Source organism: Pleuronectes platessa, chromosome 15, assembly GCF_947347685.1.
Source record: "Pleuronectes platessa chromosome 15, fPlePla1.1, whole genome shotgun sequence".
Classification (NCBI taxonomy): Eukaryota; Metazoa; Chordata; class Actinopteri; order Pleuronectiformes; family Pleuronectidae; genus Pleuronectes; species Pleuronectes platessa.
The window spans coordinates 1,562,902-1,581,871 of record NC_070640.1 but is presented as its reverse complement, the minus strand read 5'-3'; the positions used below and the strand labels follow the sequence as shown (position 1 = coordinate 1,581,871).

At 44.3% G+C, this 18,970-nt stretch overlaps 1 protein-coding gene and 1 pseudogene across 1 annotated transcript; both read left to right on the top strand.

Annotated features, from left to right (window-relative positions):
* Window positions 1–7,150: 7,150 nt before the first annotated feature.
* LOC128456928 (E3 ubiquitin/ISG15 ligase TRIM25-like) lies at window positions 7,151–9,343 on the top strand. Its single transcript, XM_053441364.1, has one exon. The coding sequence runs from the start codon at window positions 7,269–7,271 to the stop codon at window positions 8,850–8,852; it is 1,584 nt and encodes a 527-aa protein (XP_053297339.1). The 5' UTR covers window positions 7,151–7,268; the 3' UTR covers window positions 8,853–9,343.
* Window positions 9,344–12,131: 2,788 nt separating this feature from the next.
* LOC128457088 (tripartite motif-containing protein 16-like) lies at window positions 12,132–14,299 on the top strand (annotated as a pseudogene).
* The last annotated feature ends 4,671 nt before the right edge of the window (window positions 14,300–18,970 follow it).

Sequence of the window (18,970 nt, the reverse complement as noted above, 5' to 3'; positions counted from 1 at the left end):
AGATTGTGCCATGTCACAATTATTCAACCCCGATATAATATTGTTGTTTTTAAAGCTGTCTGACAGTTTTTACGTCAGACAGCCCCATGAAGGTATTCAAGGTGAGTTGCATCATGGGAAAGACAAAGGAGCTTCCACCAAAGCTGAGAGAGGAGATTATTTCATCACACCTGAAGGGCCTTGGGTAGAAGTAGATTTCCAGAAAGAGACATCATTGGGAGAATTTTACGGAGCGAGAGAGAGAGAGAGAGAGAGATTTAGATTTCTTACAAACACTTTATTTACATATTTTTCATTTTATAAAACAGTTGTTTACAGTAATATTTAATAAATAAACAAAAGTGCTGACGCAAGAAAAAACTCAGTCTATTAAAAAGTGTGGAAAGGACAGCTCATTGTTGGTGACGGTGCAGAGTATGTCGTTAGAACACCAAATTATTTTAAAAGACTCGAGATACCAGTTTGTAAAAACCGAACTCGGGTCTGAGTCTGGCCCGGAGGTTTACCCCCCCCACACCGCCCTCGCTTCCTGCCCGTTCCTGTTCTCGACCCTGTTCTCTCTACTAATGTAAATGTCCATCTTGGCCTCACCTGAGAGGTGGTTCAGGAGCTGCCACTTATCTTTGTTTCTTTTGTTGTAGCCAGCTCCCATAATAAAAACCTTCTCAGTGAACATGACATTAAAATGACTAAAAACCGCAGTTAAAAGAGCGAAGAAACATTTCAGTCTCTTGCACTCAGTAAAAACGTGATAAATAGTTTCAAGCAGGTCACAAGATGGACACTTGTTAAGAACGGTGGGATTAAGAATAGATATAAAAGTGTTGGAAGAGACGGCGCCGTGTAAACTTCTCCACTGGAGGTCGCCTGTTCATTTCTTGAGGGAGGTTTGTATAAAATCTTCGACTGTGGGCTGGGTCTCCCCCTTCTGGTAGGCCCATGCACGGAGAGAGAGAAGAGAGAGAGAGAGAGAGAGAGAGAGAGAGAGAGAGAGAGAGAGAGAGAGAGAGAGAGAGAGAGAGAGAGAGAGAGAGAGAGATTTTGATTTGATTTTTCAAAACAACTTTATTAGATACTATTGGTTGACACAACACATTGAAACACCTAATAAGTTATTTTAAAATACACGTTTAGCTATGAATAAATAAATAAAATCACACAAGATAATCAGCATACAAAAGTTCTCGATCTGTCACAGAACATAAAACATCTTGAAAACACCACAGATCATTAAAAGAGTCCAGGTCACCTGCTGCTTTATAAAAACTAAAATCAACCAATATTCTTGATTTAATCATGTTGATGCAGACAGGGACCGGCTCAATGTGGACGTCCTGCTCTACCTTCCTCTTCCTGGTTATATACACGGCCATCTTAGCCTGCCCTAAAACAAAGTTTAAAAGCTGGCTTTTATGTTTTTGTTTGCGAGTGTATTTAAAACCATAAATAAAACCCTGCTTGTTAAAAACCTCTTTAAAACTGGTAAAAACCACTTGTAAAAACAGAAACAAATCAGACAGACGGTGACACTCATTAAAACAGTGAAAGAGGGTTTCTTTTACATTACAAAACGGGCATTTGTCTTCCACTGAATTCTTAATTATTGATAAAAAAGCGTTCACTGCTATTATGCCGTGGAGCAACCTCCACTGGAGGTCTCCATGTCTCTTACTCAGTGGAGGTTTGTACAGCGACCTCCACTGAGGTCCAGTTTCTTGGGCTCCAGCAAAATAGCTCCTCCAAGGAGTGTCTCTCCGTCCATTCAGTTTTTTAATGTTTAGTGTTTTTAATATTAGTCTGTATAGAGTTTTTCCGGCAACTCCCTCCAGGGGGACCGGGCGAGCAGGCTGCACCAGAGGTCCAGAACAGTCATTTAAATCCATTGCCAGGAAAGTGGCGGGAAAAGGGTCCTCAGCATTGGGGGAAATGGACCCATCCTTAAAAGAGTTTAAAAGCAAGATGTCCTGATCAGTGAGTCTTGTCCTCCAGTGGCCAAGCACCCTCTCCATTGTCCGTTCGGATCTGATGCCAAGTTTGTTGGCCAGCCCTGTGGGGTCTTCCAGTTCAGGACCGGCTAGCTCCACCACCTGACCCAGCGTAGAGACCCCGGCAGCCTGCAGCAGTCTGGAGAGGGTACCTTGTGCCCAGCGGGGGGGATCCAGAATGGTCCCGTACAGGACAGGCTCTTGCAGCAGCCAGTGCAGGGAGTCCCCCTGTAGCCTTCGCTCTTTTTTTAACAGGTACCACACTTTAAAAACACTCTTATAAAAACCAGGAAGAGATGGTGAGACTATCTTGTTATCATTCATTAAAAACAGACTAAAATCCAGACCCAGGCTGTTAAAATGTTGCAGGATGCACCGGGACAGAGGTCTCCACAGAGCGTCCCTTGGCCCGGTCAGCAATCTCCGTAAGAACTGAAGGCGGAAGGCAGCGCCCCTGCTGGCCAGATGGACCAGGCCCTGCCCCCCCTCCTCTGTAGGAAGGAAAAGGACACTCTGTGGGATCCAGTGCATCCTGCCCCAAAAGAAATCTATTAAAACCCGTTGTACCTCTGCCAGGAGAGAAGGTGGAGGATCGACACAGGCCAGCCGGTGCCACAGGGTAGATGAGACCAGGTTGTTTATTATTAATGTCCGGCCTCTGTATGACATCTTGGGCAACAGCCACTTCCATTTTATCAATCGACCTTTAACCTTCTCTAGGACATTGTCCCAATTTCTCCTAATGTGGGTCTCATCTCCCAGGAAGACACCGAGGTATTGGAGTCCTCCTTTCTTCCAGGCCAGACCTCCAGGCAGCCTGAGCCGATCCCCCAGCTTCTCTCCAACCATCAGAGCCTCGCTTTTCCCCGAGTTCACCTTTGCAGAAGAGATAAAACCAAAGTTATTTACGGTGTCAGATAAAATATCAATGTCTTTTTGTGTGTTCACAAGTATAATGAGATCATCTGCATACACAGATAATTTAAAAGACACACTGCACTGGAGGAAACACACACCTTTTAAAACCTTCCTTAGCTTATGGAGCAGAGGCTCGATGGCCAGAGAGTACAACATCCCAGAGAGAGAGCATCCCTGCCTCACCCCTCTCTTAATGTTAAAAGGAGCACTCAGCCCACCATTTATTTTAAGAACACTCGCAATGTCTGTATAGAAAACCCGGATCATGGCTATAAAGCCTGGGTTGAACCCAAAAGCAGCCAGAGTCTGCCATAAGTACTGGTGTTCAACCTGGTCAAAAGCCTTTTCCTGGTCTATGGAAATAAGACCAGTCTCTATTGCCAATGAACTGGAGAGGTCCAAAACATCTCGAATCAAAGTGACGTTGTCACTTATGAGCCTGCCGGGTACACAGTAAGTCTGGTCAGGGTGGATGACGGACGCCATCACCTCCCTTAGTCTGAGGGCCAGAGCTTTGGACAGGATTTTGTAATCCGTGCACAACAGAGAGACCGGCCTCCAGTTCTTTAGCTCTTGTAGGTCTCCCTTCTTCGGCAGCAGGGTAATGACGGCCCTCCTGCAGCTCAGAGGTAGCCTTCCAGTCTGTAAACTATCGTTGACTACCTTGAGCAGATCCTGTCCTAAGATGTCCCAGAAGGACTTAAAAAAATCCGCAGGAAGGCCGTCTATCCCTGGAGCTTTGCCGCTCTGCAGGCTCATGGTGGCTCTGTGCAGCTCTTCCTTGGTAATTTGTGCGGCTAGCTCTGTGTTGTTGCTCCTGCTAACCTGAGGGAGACCATCAAGAAAATTGTTGTGCACATCTGGATTGCTTGACCACTCACTCTTAAAGAGGTCTCTATAGAAACCGGTAGCACACTTCCTGATCTCAGACGAGTCTGAGACTTCAGAGCCACTACCCGTTCGTAAACAGTGAATGGTCTTCCTTTGTCCATTTTTTTGCTCCAACCCATAGAAGAACTGGGAAAGGGGCATCCATCTGTGAGATGTTCATAAACCGGGACCTGACCAGAGCCCCCTGTGCTGAGACCCCCAGCAGGTTGGCTATAGCCGACTGTTTGGCCTTGAGGGAGTCTAAATGCCCTCGATTTCCTGTAGAAGCTACTAAAGACTGTAATTCTTCTACCTGTCTCTCCAGATCCCTCATTGTCCGGGTTAAATCTCTACTGACATTGCGAGTGAACTGCTGGCAAAGTTGTTTTGTTTGCATTTTCCCGAAGTCCCACCACTGCTGAATGCTACGGAAGGCAGGCCTGCTCTCTCTGTGGGAAAACCAAAACAACTTAAAAGCATTTCTAAAAGCCTGGTCGTTTAAAAGAGCTGTGTTAAAATGCCAATAGGCGCTCTTTAAACGAACATTTCTAATAAAAACAGAGCAAGAGACTAAACAATGATCAGTAAAACCCACCGGCTGAATAAAACACCTTTTAAAAATATTTAAATGGTGTTTAAAACAATAGAGTCGATCCAGTCTAGCCAGGGATAAAACATTGTCTCTGGCATGGCTCCAGGTGTATTGTCTGTGATTACTGTTAAAAACCCTCCACACATCAGAAAGAGCATGTGCCTCGGTCAGTTGGTTCATTCTGAGGCCTGATGCGGGATGTGGTTCTAAATGATTCCTGTCTAAAGTGGGATTTTCTGTGCAGTTAAAATCACCTCCTAAAAACATAAAATCATCACTACAGGTTTGAACAGTGTCATCTAAAATGTTTAAAAGTTCCATCCTGTCCACCCTACTCGTGGGCGCATAGACATTTAAAAACACCAGCTTGACATTTTCATATTTAGCTTGGACTTTTAACAAAACACCTGGAATAATTTCTTCCATATTAAAAGAAAGTGGTAAAAAACTCCTGGCAAAAAGAATACCCACCCCCCCCACTGCAGCTGGACTTGTGACTTAAAATCACTTCCCCATTAAAAGCCCTCTTCCAGTCGCTCACATTATCTTCTGTGCTGTGGGTTTCTTGTAAAAACATAATATCTATTTTGTTAATATCCATCAGTTTAAAAACTGCCGCTCTTTTAAAATCAGCTCTGGCTCCGTTCACATTTAAAGTGCTGATTTTAAAATCACACATGGATAAAAGAAAGAGAAAAAACAGAAAACAGGTCAGTAAAGGAGAAGAGTAAAAGGACTTTTTAGAACTCATCATCATCAGGGATCATTTGGCCTTTTACTCTCAACATGAGTTTCCTGAGTCTATAAATCTGTTGGTCTGTTAAAAACTCATCGCTGCCTGTTTTTCTTGTGAGCGGTTTGGAGGATTTTAAAAACAGTTTGAGGTCAGGGAAGTGATCCTCCACCGAGGGCAGCCTCTGGCCTTTAGTGGTCTCCAGGAAGGTTCTGATGTCAGAGGGGGGGTAGAGGCCGTCCTCGTCCTCCTGAGAGGAGGGAGCGCTCCCCTGGCTGGACCTCACCCCACGGCTTGCCTTGCAGGCTTTGGCATTGCTGTGCCCAGAGCCTGAACTCTTCCTCTTCTGTGTTAATTTAAACATTTCATCATCACTGATGCCTTCCTCCATGTCCTCACACAGCATTTCAGCGCTGCTCCCTTTCCCCTCAGTTTCGTTGATTTCAATAGACTCTGACTGGCTGTCAGTTTTTTTGTTTGCCTGCTCAGACACTTCGTTTACAGGGGGGCTTCCCCCCTGGACTCCCACCACCGGGAGCGGACTCTCCGGAGACTCGGAGGCTACCTGAGTCTCAGGAGCCCCTTCCTCCACCAGAGGAGCGGGAGGCTCTGTAGGCGGGGCTCCGCCCACAACAGCCTCAGGCTGCGCTGCTCGCGGAAGCTCCGCGTCAGCGGCAGCGGGGTCCGCGGCAGCGGGGGCCGCGGCAGCCGGAGCCGCGGCTGCCGGAGCCGCCGCTGCCGGAGCTGCCGGAGCTGCCGCTGCCCGGGCCGGAGCCGGAGCTGCGGCAGCCGGCCTCTGCGCTCCACCCTTCCCCGGGCAGGAACGGGCCAGGTGCCCCTCCTCCCCGCACTCAAAACACTTCATCGCCTCGGATGACACAAAAACCATATAATTAAAACCCTCAATTTTAAACGAGAAGGACATGTTGATCTCCTTAGTATTGTCCCTGAGGACCATGAACACCTGCCTCCGGTGACTCACTACGTGCCTGAGTTTTGGATTTTTACTCCCAAGAGACACCATTTTTATTTGGGACACAATCTGCCCGTACCGAGACAGTTCCTTGGCCAGAGTTTCGTTTTTAATAAAAGGGGGTGCATTAGATATCTTTACCCGCGTGGCTGGATTCACGAGTGGGAGCACAGGGTTAAACGTGTCGTGGATCACCACTCCTGTCTCCACCACCTTGCTCACCTTCGCCGTGCTATCTAAAAACATGACGATAGCTCCGTTCATCCTGGAGGCCGACTTGACCGAGTCACAGCCGACCACCTCTCCCACAGCCAGCGCGGCCTCTGCCACACTGCATGCCACTGCTGGGATCAGTTTGATGGCATGCCGGCGAGTCAGACTCTCAAAGTCTGCTGCCGCTGCCGCTGCCACAGGCATGCTGCCTGTTAGCACACACACTCACACTCACTCACACACTCACTCAGCAAACTAATCTAAACAGAAAAAACAACTATACAACTAAAGACGAACAAATAAACATGCACCTAAGTGATAAAGCTCAGCAAAGTAAGTCTTAAACCCACTATACCTTTCACCCTCACACACAGCTCTCAGCCCCACGCACACTCCGCCATGACAGAGAGAGAGAGAGAGAGAGATCGTTGTCCCCTCAGTGGTCAGACTTTTAAACCAGCTGTAGCCCTGGTGTTTGTCACACCCACATTTTAATATGTTTTAGTATTTTAACAAAGGACTAATGGATTCTTTGTGCTCTTTTTTTGTATGTATGTATTGTTATGATGTGTATGGGTTGTGTGTGACAACTGTTTACAAACCAGCTGGCCCCTCAGGGACAGTAAAGACGACCTTAACCTGAACTTAACCTTTATTCTACTTTGTTAGTTTTTCATTCTTCGTAGAACACACTCTGCCTCTCACTGAATCTCCTCTTAACACCAGGTGACAACAGGCCGCTGTGAAATGCAGTAAAACCTGAAACACCAACAATTTCTTCCTCAAACACAACCAGCTCCTCCCAGTCAGGACATGTCTGTGTCTCCTCCCTTCACAGGTGTGACAGTGTAAGAACCAGTGAACAACAAGCTGGGAACTGTGGGAGCTGAGTCACTGCAGGGAGTGAACGAGAGAGGGAGGAGCAGAGATCTGGTTCTGTTCAGAGGAAGTGAACCTGTTCTTCAGTCTCTGGCAGCAGCTGAAATGGCGCAGCAAGAAGTTCACCTGGACAGAGAAAGATTCTGCTGTTCGATCTGTCTGGATCCACTGAAGGATCCGGTGACTACTGGCTGTGGACACAGCTACTGTAAGAGCTGTATTAACAACCACTGGGACAAAGGGGAGGAGAGAGGAAGCTACAGCTGTCCTCAGTGTAGAGAGACCTTCACACCGAGGCCTGTCCTGGGGAGAAACACCATGTTAGCTGATTCACTGGAGGAGCTGAAGAAGACTGGACTCCAAGCTGCTCCTGCTGATCACTGCTATGCTGGACCTGAAGATGTGGCCTGTGATGTCTGCACTGGGAGAAAACTGAAAGCTCTCAAGTCCTGTTTGAATTGTTTGGCCTCTTATTGTGAAAAACACCTCCAGCCTCATCTTCAGTCAGCTGCATTGAAGAAGCACAAGCTGGTGGAGCCCTCGGAGAAGCTCCAGGAGAACATCTGCTCTCGTCACGACGAGGTGATGAAGATGTTCTGCCGCACTGATCAGCAGTGTATCTGTTATCTCTGCTCTGTGGATGAACATAAAGACCACGACACAGTGTCAGCTGCAGCAGAATGGACTGAGAGGCAGAGAGAGCTCGGGCTGAGGAGACAAACCATCCAGCAGAGAGTCCAGGACACAGAGAAAGACGTGAAGCTGCTTCAACAGGAGGAGGAGGCCCTCAATGGCTCTGCTGATAAAGCAGTGGAGGACAGTCGAGTCAGAGAGCTTCAGGAGAGACTGGAGCAGGAGATCACTGAGCTGAAGAGGAAAGACCAGGAACTGAAGCAGCTCTCAGACACAGAGGATCACAACCAGTTTCTACACAACTACCCCTCACTGTCACCACTCAGTGGATCTACACACTCATCCAGCATCAGGATCCGTCCTCTGAGGGACTTTGAGGACGTGACAGCAGCTGTGTCCCAGGTCAGAGGTCGACTACAGGACATTCTGAGTGAGACAGGTACAGAGATTTTACAGATTGTGTCTCAAGTGGATGTTTTACTGCCACAACCAGAGCCAGAGACCAGAGCTGACTTCTTAAGATATTCACAGGAAATCACACTGGATCCAAACACAGCACACAAACGTCTGTTATTATCTGAGGGAAACAGAAAAGTAAAATACATGAGTGAAGATCAGTCTTATTCTGATCATCCAGACAGATTCACTGATTGGTGTCAGGTCCTGAGTAGAGAGAGTCTGACTGGACGTTGTTACTGGGAGGTGAAGGTGAAGGTGAGAGGAGAAGTTCGTGTAGCAGTCACATACAAGAATATCAGCAGAGCAGGAGGCTCACGCGAATGTGGCTTTGGATTCAATGATAAATCTTGGTCATTATATTGTAATGGAAACAGTTATATCTTTCGTTACAACAGCATCAGGACTCCAGTGTCAGGTCCTGTGTCCTCCAGAGTAGGAGTGTACCTGGATCACAGTGCAGGTGTTCTGTCCTTCTACAGCGTCTCTGACACCATGACTCTCCTCCACAGAGTCCAGACCACATTCACTCAGCCTCTCTATGCTGGAGTTTGGGTTTATTGTTCTGGATCCACAGCTGAGTTCTGTAAACTCAAATAGACTTGAGTCATTAAAAGCAGTGATTTAGATTCTGTGTGTAAATCTTTAACTTCTTTTGTCTCCATGTTTGTTGATCAAAGTTCGTTGTGGTGACGTTTCTGCTCCGTACAGAGATCAGCTGTCAATCAAACACTGACCTTCTTTTATCACATGTATTTAGTTCTCACTTTGTAAAGACACAAATCTATAATTACACTGACATGAATGTGTTTGAAAGAACTGATGTTGCTGTTGTTTTCTAAATCAATGTAGAAATCAGGTTGTGTGATGTTTTAGAACCTGTGTTGATCCTGATCCTCATCAATGAGCTGATTGTTTGTTCTTTTCTGTTACACATGTGAGTTGGAGATGAAACAAACTGGTTGTGTTTCCATGAAATCACTGAACAAGAGTCACTGGAGCTGAAACTCCACAAACCTCCTTGTTCATGTTCAGTCTCTGTCTTTTCACAGAAATACTCAAGTTCTAATAAAAGTTCTCTTTTAAAATCACACATTTCTCATTGTCAGTTATTTCAGTTTTCTTCTGATGTTCAGATTTCCACTCGACCGTGATGAAAGATCAAATACTTCTTATTCAACCAAAGGAGCTGAACCTGAGGAGCTGCCTGCAGACAAGATGGAGGACCTCTGAGAGCTCATGTGGAACAGCCAACTCCGCACTGGACAGGAAATGATTGTTGGTCTTCTTCTGTGGTTTTCTCCCTCATGAAGTTTGTATTCTTTAAGACTGGAAACTTTTGATTAATTCATTTGTTTTAACATCTTTATTTTAGACAGTCAACACAGAAGTTCAAGATAAAGCGTTAAAACAGAAGGAACGGATAAATTATACATTAAGAAAATCAAATGGAAGAAAGAATCGATTGTTGGTGAACTTGCATTTGTGGAATCATGGAAACCAAATCCAAGACCCGATATTAAAATACAACGTCAGAGGAGAGAAATCACATGAAATCATCGTCTAAGTGAAAAACAAATGTCTCCAACCTTTTAACTTTGTTTTAATCCACTTTATTTAGAATCAAAAAATTGGCCAATAATAATTGAAAATAGACAAATCAAGTAAACAGTAGAAAACATTAGTGACTGAGCTTAGACATGGCAGAAAATAAGAATATAAACTAAAATTAAAGCCCTCAAAAAGCCAAGTTATTTGCATGAAAAAATTAAATAACAATAATAATAATAATTAACCTTACAATTTCAACAGGGCCTCCCACTGTCTCCTAATGTTCGGTACTCATGCCCTAATAATAATAATAATAATAATAAATATATATGTACATCTTATATTTTAAGGTCTTGACATTAATGGAGCGACGCCTGGGAGCTCGTTCAGGCAGCCAACTCGAGCTGCGCTGCTCCAATCACGTGACGTACACCACGTGACATACCTCACTCTCCACAATCCTCTATAATACACACCCACCTTATTAGCTGGTCTATATAAGCAGAGAAAATGTCCAATAACTCCCTTTGCTTGCCCCACTCAGAGACACTCCAAACAATATGAAAGAAACAAAAGAAAATGTTGGTATATGTGTCACTCATGATGTCAGCTATAAAAGGAACATGTTTAAGGTCTCGTAAGCCCTCATAAAAATAATAAAGCCCTCATAATAATAATAATAAAATACAACAATAATTGATAAAACAATATTATTATTATATTAATATTAAACAGGTCTAGCGTTTATCAGCTTTATAAGAATAGACATAATGTCTTTAATCAAAGAACTAATTAAAAGTACAGTCACAAATGTGCGATCATTCTGAAAAACATTCATTGCCTCGTGGTCACTTGATTAAGCTGCATCAGGGATTCTCAAAGTGGTGTGCATGCGCCACTAGGGGGCGCAAGCTGCTATAAAGAGGATCCTTTGTCATTTTTCAGTTATACACATGATTTCAAGCTGTTAGATTAGAATACGATATTCAAATCTGTCTTAATAAGATCATGTAAAGTGGAACAAATGAGACGAAAGCTGAAGATGAAATATTGTTTAAAAAGACAGAGAAGAGTGAACAGGAAGCCGATCACTTGTAACAGCCACAGATTCTGGAGCCTTTCCACTCTATGCTAAATGCTAGCTTCATGGACCGAGCTGTTTAGCTGACTACAATGCTAAATAAAAAGACTCAATAAAACGCAATTGACGCAGCCGCCATCTTGAAAGGCTTGTAAAAGTCACATTGTCTTTTGACTTAGGCAAAATAAAACTACATCGGCCCACATGGATGGATATAATGTATGTACACTCATCAGTATCCGGCGTTTAAGTGGATATTTATCAACATGACAACTTTAAGTTTATAGAAAAGATTTGCATTTTTCTTTACACATACTCAGAACATTTCTTAAATCTTAAACTTCGAGCTGCCTGTATTTGGTTGTGTTTCTCTTTTCTAGAAATTACTTTAAAATTGATGGTAAAACTGCAAAATCAATTTACCATCAATTTTAGGGTAATTTCTAGAAAAGAGAAACACAATCTTATATAGATATAATTAAAGATGTATTAGAATCAATGCTAAAGATGTTTCCCCCCCAGTTTATTCATATTAAAAAAGCCTTATTAAAGCTACCATTTAAAGAGAACCTTCACAGTTAAGTAGTTTTATAATTCTTTCAATTGATAAAATCAAAACTTACATTTCAAAATCTCAAAGGCCAACAACAGGTTGTCATTATGGGTTCTGTTTTATCTATTATATTATCTTAAGTTTTGGACTCTCTGAATAAATCACCCTGGCCTAGTATTTTTTTCATATTTTTAAATATTACATGGACAAAAGAGGAAATGAAGAAAATAATAAAGAAATACGAATAAAATGAAAATTCCTCCATAATATGCAGATGTTGGTAAGAATTGGAGCATGTTAAAGCCCTCAAAAAGCCAATTCATTTGCCTGAATAATAATAATAATTCTTATAATTCCAATAGGGCCTCTCTGTCTGTCAGTGCCTGTCAGTGCTCAGGCCCTAAATATAATAACACACTCTGCCTCTCACTGAATCTCCTCTTAACACCAGGTGACAACAGGCCGCTTTGAAATGCAGTAAAACCTGAAACACCAACAACTTCTTCCTCAAACACAACCAGCTCCTCCCAGTCAGGACATGTCTGTGTCTCCTCCCTTCACAGGTGTGTCAGTATAAGAACCAGTGAACAACAAGCTGGGAACTGTGGGAGCTGAGTCACTGCAGGGAGTGAACGAGAGAGGGAGGAGCAGAGATCTGGTTCTGTTCAGAGGAAGTGAACCTGTTCTTCAGTCTCTGGCAGCAGCTGAAATGGCGCAGCTGGACAGAGAAAGATTCTGCTGTTCGATCTGTCTGGATCTACTGAAGGATCCGGTGACTACTGTCTGTGGACACAGCTACTGTAAGAGCTGTATTAACAACCACTGGGACAATGGGGAGGAGAGAGGAAGCTACAGCTGTCCTCAGTGTAGACAGACCTTCACACCGAGGCCTGTCCTGGAGAAAAACACCATGTTAGCTGATTTAGTGGAGGAGCTGAAGAAGACTGGACTCCAAGCTGCTCCTGCTGATCACTGCTATGCTGGACCTGAAGATGTGGCCTGTGATTTCTGCACTGGGAGAAAACTGAAAGCTCTCAAGTCCTGTTTGAACTGTTTGGCCTCTTATTGTGAAAAACACCTCCAGCCTCATCTTCAGGCAGCTCCTTTTAAGAAGCACAAGCTGGTGGAGCCCTCGGAGAAGCTCCAGGAGAACATCTGCTCTCGTCACGACGAGGTGATGAAGATGTTCTGCCGCACTGATCAGCAGTGTATCTGTTATCTCTGCTCTGTGGATGAACATAAAGACCACGACACAGTGTCAGCTGCAGCAGAAAGGACTGAGAGGCAGAGAGAGCTCGGGCTGAGGAGACAAACAATCCAGCAGAGAGTCCAGGACACAGAGAAAGACCTGAAGCTGCTTCAACAGGAGGAGGAGGCCCTCAATGGCTCTGCTGATAAAGCAGTGGAGGACAGTGAGGAGATCTTCACTGAGATGATCCGTCTGCTGGAGAAAAGAAGCTCTGATGTGAAGCAGCAGATCAGATCCCAGCAGGAATCTGAAGTGAGTCGAGTCAGAGAGCTTCAGGAGAGACTGGAGCGGGAGATCACTGAGCTGAAGAGGAAAGACCATGAACTGAAGCAGCTCTCAGACACAGAGGATCACAACCAGTTTCTACACAACTACCCCTCACTGTCACCACTCAGTGGATCTACACACTCATCCAGCATCAGGATCCGTCCTCTGAGGAACTTTGAGGACGTGACAGCAGCTGTGTCCCAGGTCAGAGGTCGACTACAGGACATTCTGAGTGAGACAGAGACAGAGATTTTACAGATTGTGTCTCAAGTGGATGTTTTACTGCCACAACCAGAGCAAGAGACCAGAGCTGACTTCTTAAGATATTCACAGGAAATCACACTGGATCCAAACACAGCAAACAGACGTCTGTTATTATCTGAGGGAAACAGAAAAGTAACGTGTATGAGTAAAGATCAGTCTAATTCTGATCACCCAGACAGATTCACTGATTGGTGTCAGGTCCTGAGTAGAGAGAGTCTGACTGGACGTTGTTACTGGGAGGTGGAGGCGGGGGGGGGGAGTAGTTGGTGTAGCAGTCACATACAAGAATATCAGCAGAGCAGGAGGCTCACGTGAATGTGGCTTTGGATACAATGATAAATCTTGGTCATTATCTTGTTATGGAAACAGTTATAACTTTTATTACAACAGCATCCAGACTCCAGTGTCAGGTCCTGAGTCCTCCAGAGTAGGAGTGTACCTGGATCACAGTGCAGGTGTTCTGTCCTTCTACAGCGTATCTGACACCATGACTCTCCTCCACAGAGTCCAGACCACATTCACTCAGCCTCTATATGCTGGAGTTAATGTTTATCGTTCTGGATCCACAGCTGAGTTCTGTAAACTCAAATAGACTCGAGTCATTAAAAGCAGTGATTTAGATTCTGTGTGTAAATCTTTAACTTCTCTTGTCTCCATGTTTGTTGATCAAAGTTTGTCGTGGTGACGTTTCTGCTCCGCACAGAGATCAGCTGTCAATCAAACACTGACCTTCTTTTATCACAATATTCAGTTCTCACTTTGTAAAGAAAGAAATCTATAATTACACTGACATGAATGTGTTTGAAAGAACTGATGCTGCTGTTGTTTTCTAAATCAATGTAGAAATCAGGTTGTGTGATGTTTTAGAACCTGTGTTGATCCTGATGAGTGTTGCAAAGGGGGGGAGCATTCTGGAAACTTTGTGGAAACTCTCCACGGGAAGTTAAGCTTAGGAATCTTTATACAGTAGGCTAACGTTTTACAGCCGTGAGAGTACGATGTATGTACAGTTGCAATCAGAAATATTAAAACCCCCTCAATGGTTTTAAGGATTTATCAAATAAAGTTTTTTCAAAGAGCAAGATTCTGCTTCGGATGATTTCTTTATGAGTTGAGTGAAACAGAGAATCAACACAGAAAATGCATGATGTAGTATTTGTGTGTAGCTGTAAATTTTGTTAAGATTGTGCCATGTCACAATTATTCAACCCCGATATAATATTGTTGTTTTTAAAGCTGTCTGACAGTTTTTATGTCAGACAGCCCCATGAAGGTATTCAAGGTGAGTTGCATCATGGGAAAGACAAAGGAGCTTCCACCAAAGCTGAGAGAGGAGATTATTTCATCACACCTGAAGGGCCTTGGGTAGAAGTAGATTTCCAGAGAGAGACATCATTGGGAGAATTATACAGAGCAAGAGAGAGAGAGAGAGAGAGAGAGATTTAGATTTCTTACAAACACTTTATTTACATATTTTTCATTTTATAAAACAGTTGTTTACAGTAATATTTAATAAATAAACAAAAGTGCTGACGCAAGAAAAAACTCAGTCTGTTAAAAAGTGTGGAAAGGACAGCTCATTGTTGGTGACGGTGCAGAGTATGTCGTTAAAACACCAAATTATTTTCAAAGACTCGACATACCAGTTTGTAAAAGCTGAACTCGGGTCTGAGTCTGGCCCGGAGGTTTACCACCAACACCGCCCTCGCTTCCTGCCCGTCCCTGTTCTCTACTCTGTTCTCTCTACTAATGTAAATGTCCATCTTGGCCTCACCTGAGAGGTGGTTCAGGAGCTGCCACTTATCTTTGTTTGTTTTGTTGTAGCCAGCTCCCATGATAAAAACCTTCTCAGTGAACATGACATTAAAATGACTAAAAACCGCAGTTAAAAGAGCGAAGAAACATTTCAGTCTCTTGCACTCAGTAAAAACGTGATGTTGGGCCAGAGCCCAGAGACTGACCACCAGACACTGAAGCCGAGAGGAACAAAGGGTTGTTAAATTTTCGGCGGGAAAACATCCTCCTGCAGGCTCAAGAATCTCCCCCTGGTGGTGGAAAATGTTCTGGGAATGCCTTGGAACCCCCGCTGAGTTCCAAGCCCCGCCCACTCAGATCCTTTCCTGACAAATCAATTGGCCGATGTCCTATGACCAACTCCTCAAGGAGGAGGACCTCTCAGGTAATTTAAAAGCCCTGGCACCCCAAAAATCGCTGCCAGTTCCTGCTCTCTGAAGACGTCAACAGACCCCTCGGGGTCTTCAGATTATTTAGTTGCTAAAGGAGGCAATCGCCATTTCTCCCAGCTAATGATTTCGAACAGGCCCCTTCGGGGCCTCCCAGATGTTCCAGCTCTAAAAGAGGCAACCAGAGTTATTTTCTTTTATCTTAAGTTGAATCTTATTTTGAAAGACTGTTTTTATTTTAACTTGAAAGAGATCGCCACAGGAAGGCCACTCGCAGGCCGAGACAAAGACTTTCTTTTTCACGATCCCCACAACTGCGCCACAGCTGATCATCCCTGCAGAAGAGACGATGTTTCATCCCGTAGAGGAGCAAGATGAATCCGTTCCTATTCGGCCCAGCCGACGCCGCTGCAACCAAGGAACCAGCGCCACCGAGCTTGAGCGGCCACGATCATTCACTGGACTTCTGGAAAATCTGCGCGCCACGCGCAAGCAACACCGCGAAGGTCACAGTAAGAGGCTTTATTGTCTGGGCAGAGACTAGTTTAAATACTTAGCGTGTCATGTTTATTTGAGTGTGTTTGTTTTAAGATCGCTGATCTGTTTTAGATGACTTGGCCCTTCTCTCTCATACCCAGCAGCAGATGCAGGAAAAGACCAGCACCATCGCAACCAACTCTGCTCGCCTCGGTCTCAACATCCACAGAGGGAAGAGCAAAGTCATGAGAGTCAACTCTGCCAACACTGCACCCATCATGCTGGAAGGCGAAGCTCTGGAGGAGATTGAGGAGTTCACCTACCTTGGCAGCATTGTCAACAAGCAGGGTGGAACAGATGCAGATGTGAGAGTCAGGATTGGCAAGGCCAGAGTTGCGTACCTCCAACTAAAAAACATCTGGAGCGCAAAAGACCTGGCCATCACAACAAAGATCAAGATCTTTAACAGCAATGTGAAGTCAGTCCTACTCTACGGTGCTGAGACATGGAGGACTACGGTGAATACAACAAATAAAATCCAGTCATTCATCAATACCTGTCTGCGACGAATCCTCCAGATCCACTGGCCTAACACCATCAGCAACAAAGAACTGTGGGAACGTACCAGCCAAAAGCCAGCGGACGAAGAGATCCTCCAACGACGTTGGAGATGGATAGGCCATACTCTCCGTAAACCAGCCACAAACACCACAAGACAGTCCCTCAAGTGGAATCCCCAAGGGAAAAGAAAGAGAGGTCGGCCGCGAAACACCTGGCGTAGAGACTTGGAGGCAGACGCCAAGAAAATGGGCTACACCTGGGGACAGCTTGAGATGTTGGCCCAGGACCGGGATGCATGGAGAACTCTTGTTTGCGGCCTAAGCCCCAGAAGGGGTAGTAGGCGATGAGTGATGAGTGATCTGTTTTAAGCCGTGTAACACGAGGGAACGATGCGTCACTTCCGGTTCCTTGTTTACATTGTCGAATGTTTTAAAGTGCCTCGCGGCGTGACAGAGAGCCTCCGGCAGCACTGTTATCGTCCGACTAAGTTTGCAGAGACTTAACCTGTTAAAAGATCGGTGCACAACTCTAATTTGTGTACTGAGTGGTGAAGTCACTGTAGCTGGTCTCAGACGATGTTTTTGATATCTCTCTCTCTTTCTCTCTCTATCTTTTCTCCTAAACCTGTTCCTTACATACGTCCCGACCTACACTTACATATTTCATGTGGCATAGAAAATTCTAGATTTAAAGAGCCTTAATACATCTCGACGCCATTCGGCGCCAGAACCAGGAGATAAGAAATCTCTTTGTCTAAAGTTCCTTTGTGTAACAGGCGACCGACCGCCATCTTGTCTTCGACCTCATGTCGTCACCGGGGTCATAAACCTCCATCTTGAAAGTACGTGAAGGTAACATCTTGATCCTGGCCAGACTACGTCACCACGTGATCTCGTCATTACGCCATAGCCACTCCCCTTCCTCTTTAGACACACACACCCACACACACACACACACATAGAGACACAGACAGGCAGACACACACGACCACACACACACCAGTAGATACTCAGTATTACATGTGTGACCATTGTGATAAGTGCTGCTGCTGCTGTTGCCATCTTTGAAATATTGGAGTTTGTTAAATGAAGAATCATGGAATAACATTAACTTTATTTCCCTTTAATAAATACTTTTGTTATTAAAGTATTTGTATTTCTGTGATTATTTGTACATGTGTATGTGAATACAGCTGGATTACTATAGCCTGTGCTCGAACTTAAAACCCTTCATTGTTTATTATATAATCATTAATATTAAATATTGAGATTATTAATATAACATATATCACTTGAGACTGATATTTAAAGATTGACTTGTTGGTCCCTGTAACTAGGGTGGTGCCCCGCAACGATAAGCAATAATTACAGATTGTTTCATTCTTAATTGATAATTTTATTGTTTTCATTAATTATTTAACCATTATTAATATATAACCGTATCATTTCTAATTAATTATTTTACCATTCTTAATTACTAGCTTTATAATTTTTAATTATTTTTAATAAATAATTTCTATTTTAATAATCATTTTTCATGATTATTAATAATTAGCCAACGTCAAGTCTACTACTACTGTTGCACAACAGTGATAAATAGTCGAACGCAGGTTGCAAAATGGACACTTGTTAAGAACGGTGGGATTAAGAATAGATATAAAAGTGTTGGAAGAGACGGCGCCGTGTAAAATTCTCCACTGGAGGTCGCCTGTTCGTTTCTTGAGGGGAGGTTTGTATACAATCTTCGACTGTCGGCTGGGCCCTGTTTCTCCCCACTTCTGTGACCACACAGTGGGGGGTCTGTTGCTCAGTCCGGTCTGGTGGATGCTTTTAATACAGTTCGTGTTTCTTTGTCGGCTCTGTGTATCGTTAGTTTTTGTTTATTCATATCAGTTATTGGGAGCCGGTCTTTTCTCAGGATAATTTTCCGGGTAGGGGTCTGCAGCCTCTGGTGCGGTCTCCCCCTTCTGGTAGGCCCATGCACTGAGAGAGAGGGAGAGAGAGAGAGAGAGAGTGAGAGAGAGTGAGAGAGAGAGAGAGAGACAGAGAGAGAGAGAGAGAGAGAGACAGACAGACAGACAGATCGTTGTCCCCTCAGTGGTCAGACTTTTAAACCAGCGATAGCCCTGGTGTTTGTCTCACACACATTTTAATATGTTTTAGTATTTTGACAAAAGACTAATGGATTCTTATTGCTCTTTTTGTGTATGTATGTATTGTTATGATGTGTATGGGTTGTGTGTGACAACTGTTTGCAAACCAACTGGCCCCTCAGGGACAGTAAAGACGACCTTAACCTGAACTTAACCTTTATTCTACTTTGTTAGTTTTTCATTCTTCGTAGAACACACTCGGCCTCTCACTGAATCTCCTCTTAACACCAGGTGACAACAGGCCGCTGTGAAATGCAGTAAAACCTGAAACACCAACAACTTCTTCCTCAAACACAACCAGCTCCTCCATGTCAGGACATGTCGGTGTCTCCTCCCTTCACAGGTGTGTCAGTGTAAGAACCAGTGAACGACAAGCTGGG

Excerpts from the sequence above, each read along its gene's own strand:
- LOC128456928 (XM_053441364.1), top strand. The coding sequence starts at position 7,269 with ATGGCGCAGCAAGAAGTTCACCTGGACAGAGAAAGATTCTGCTGTTCG.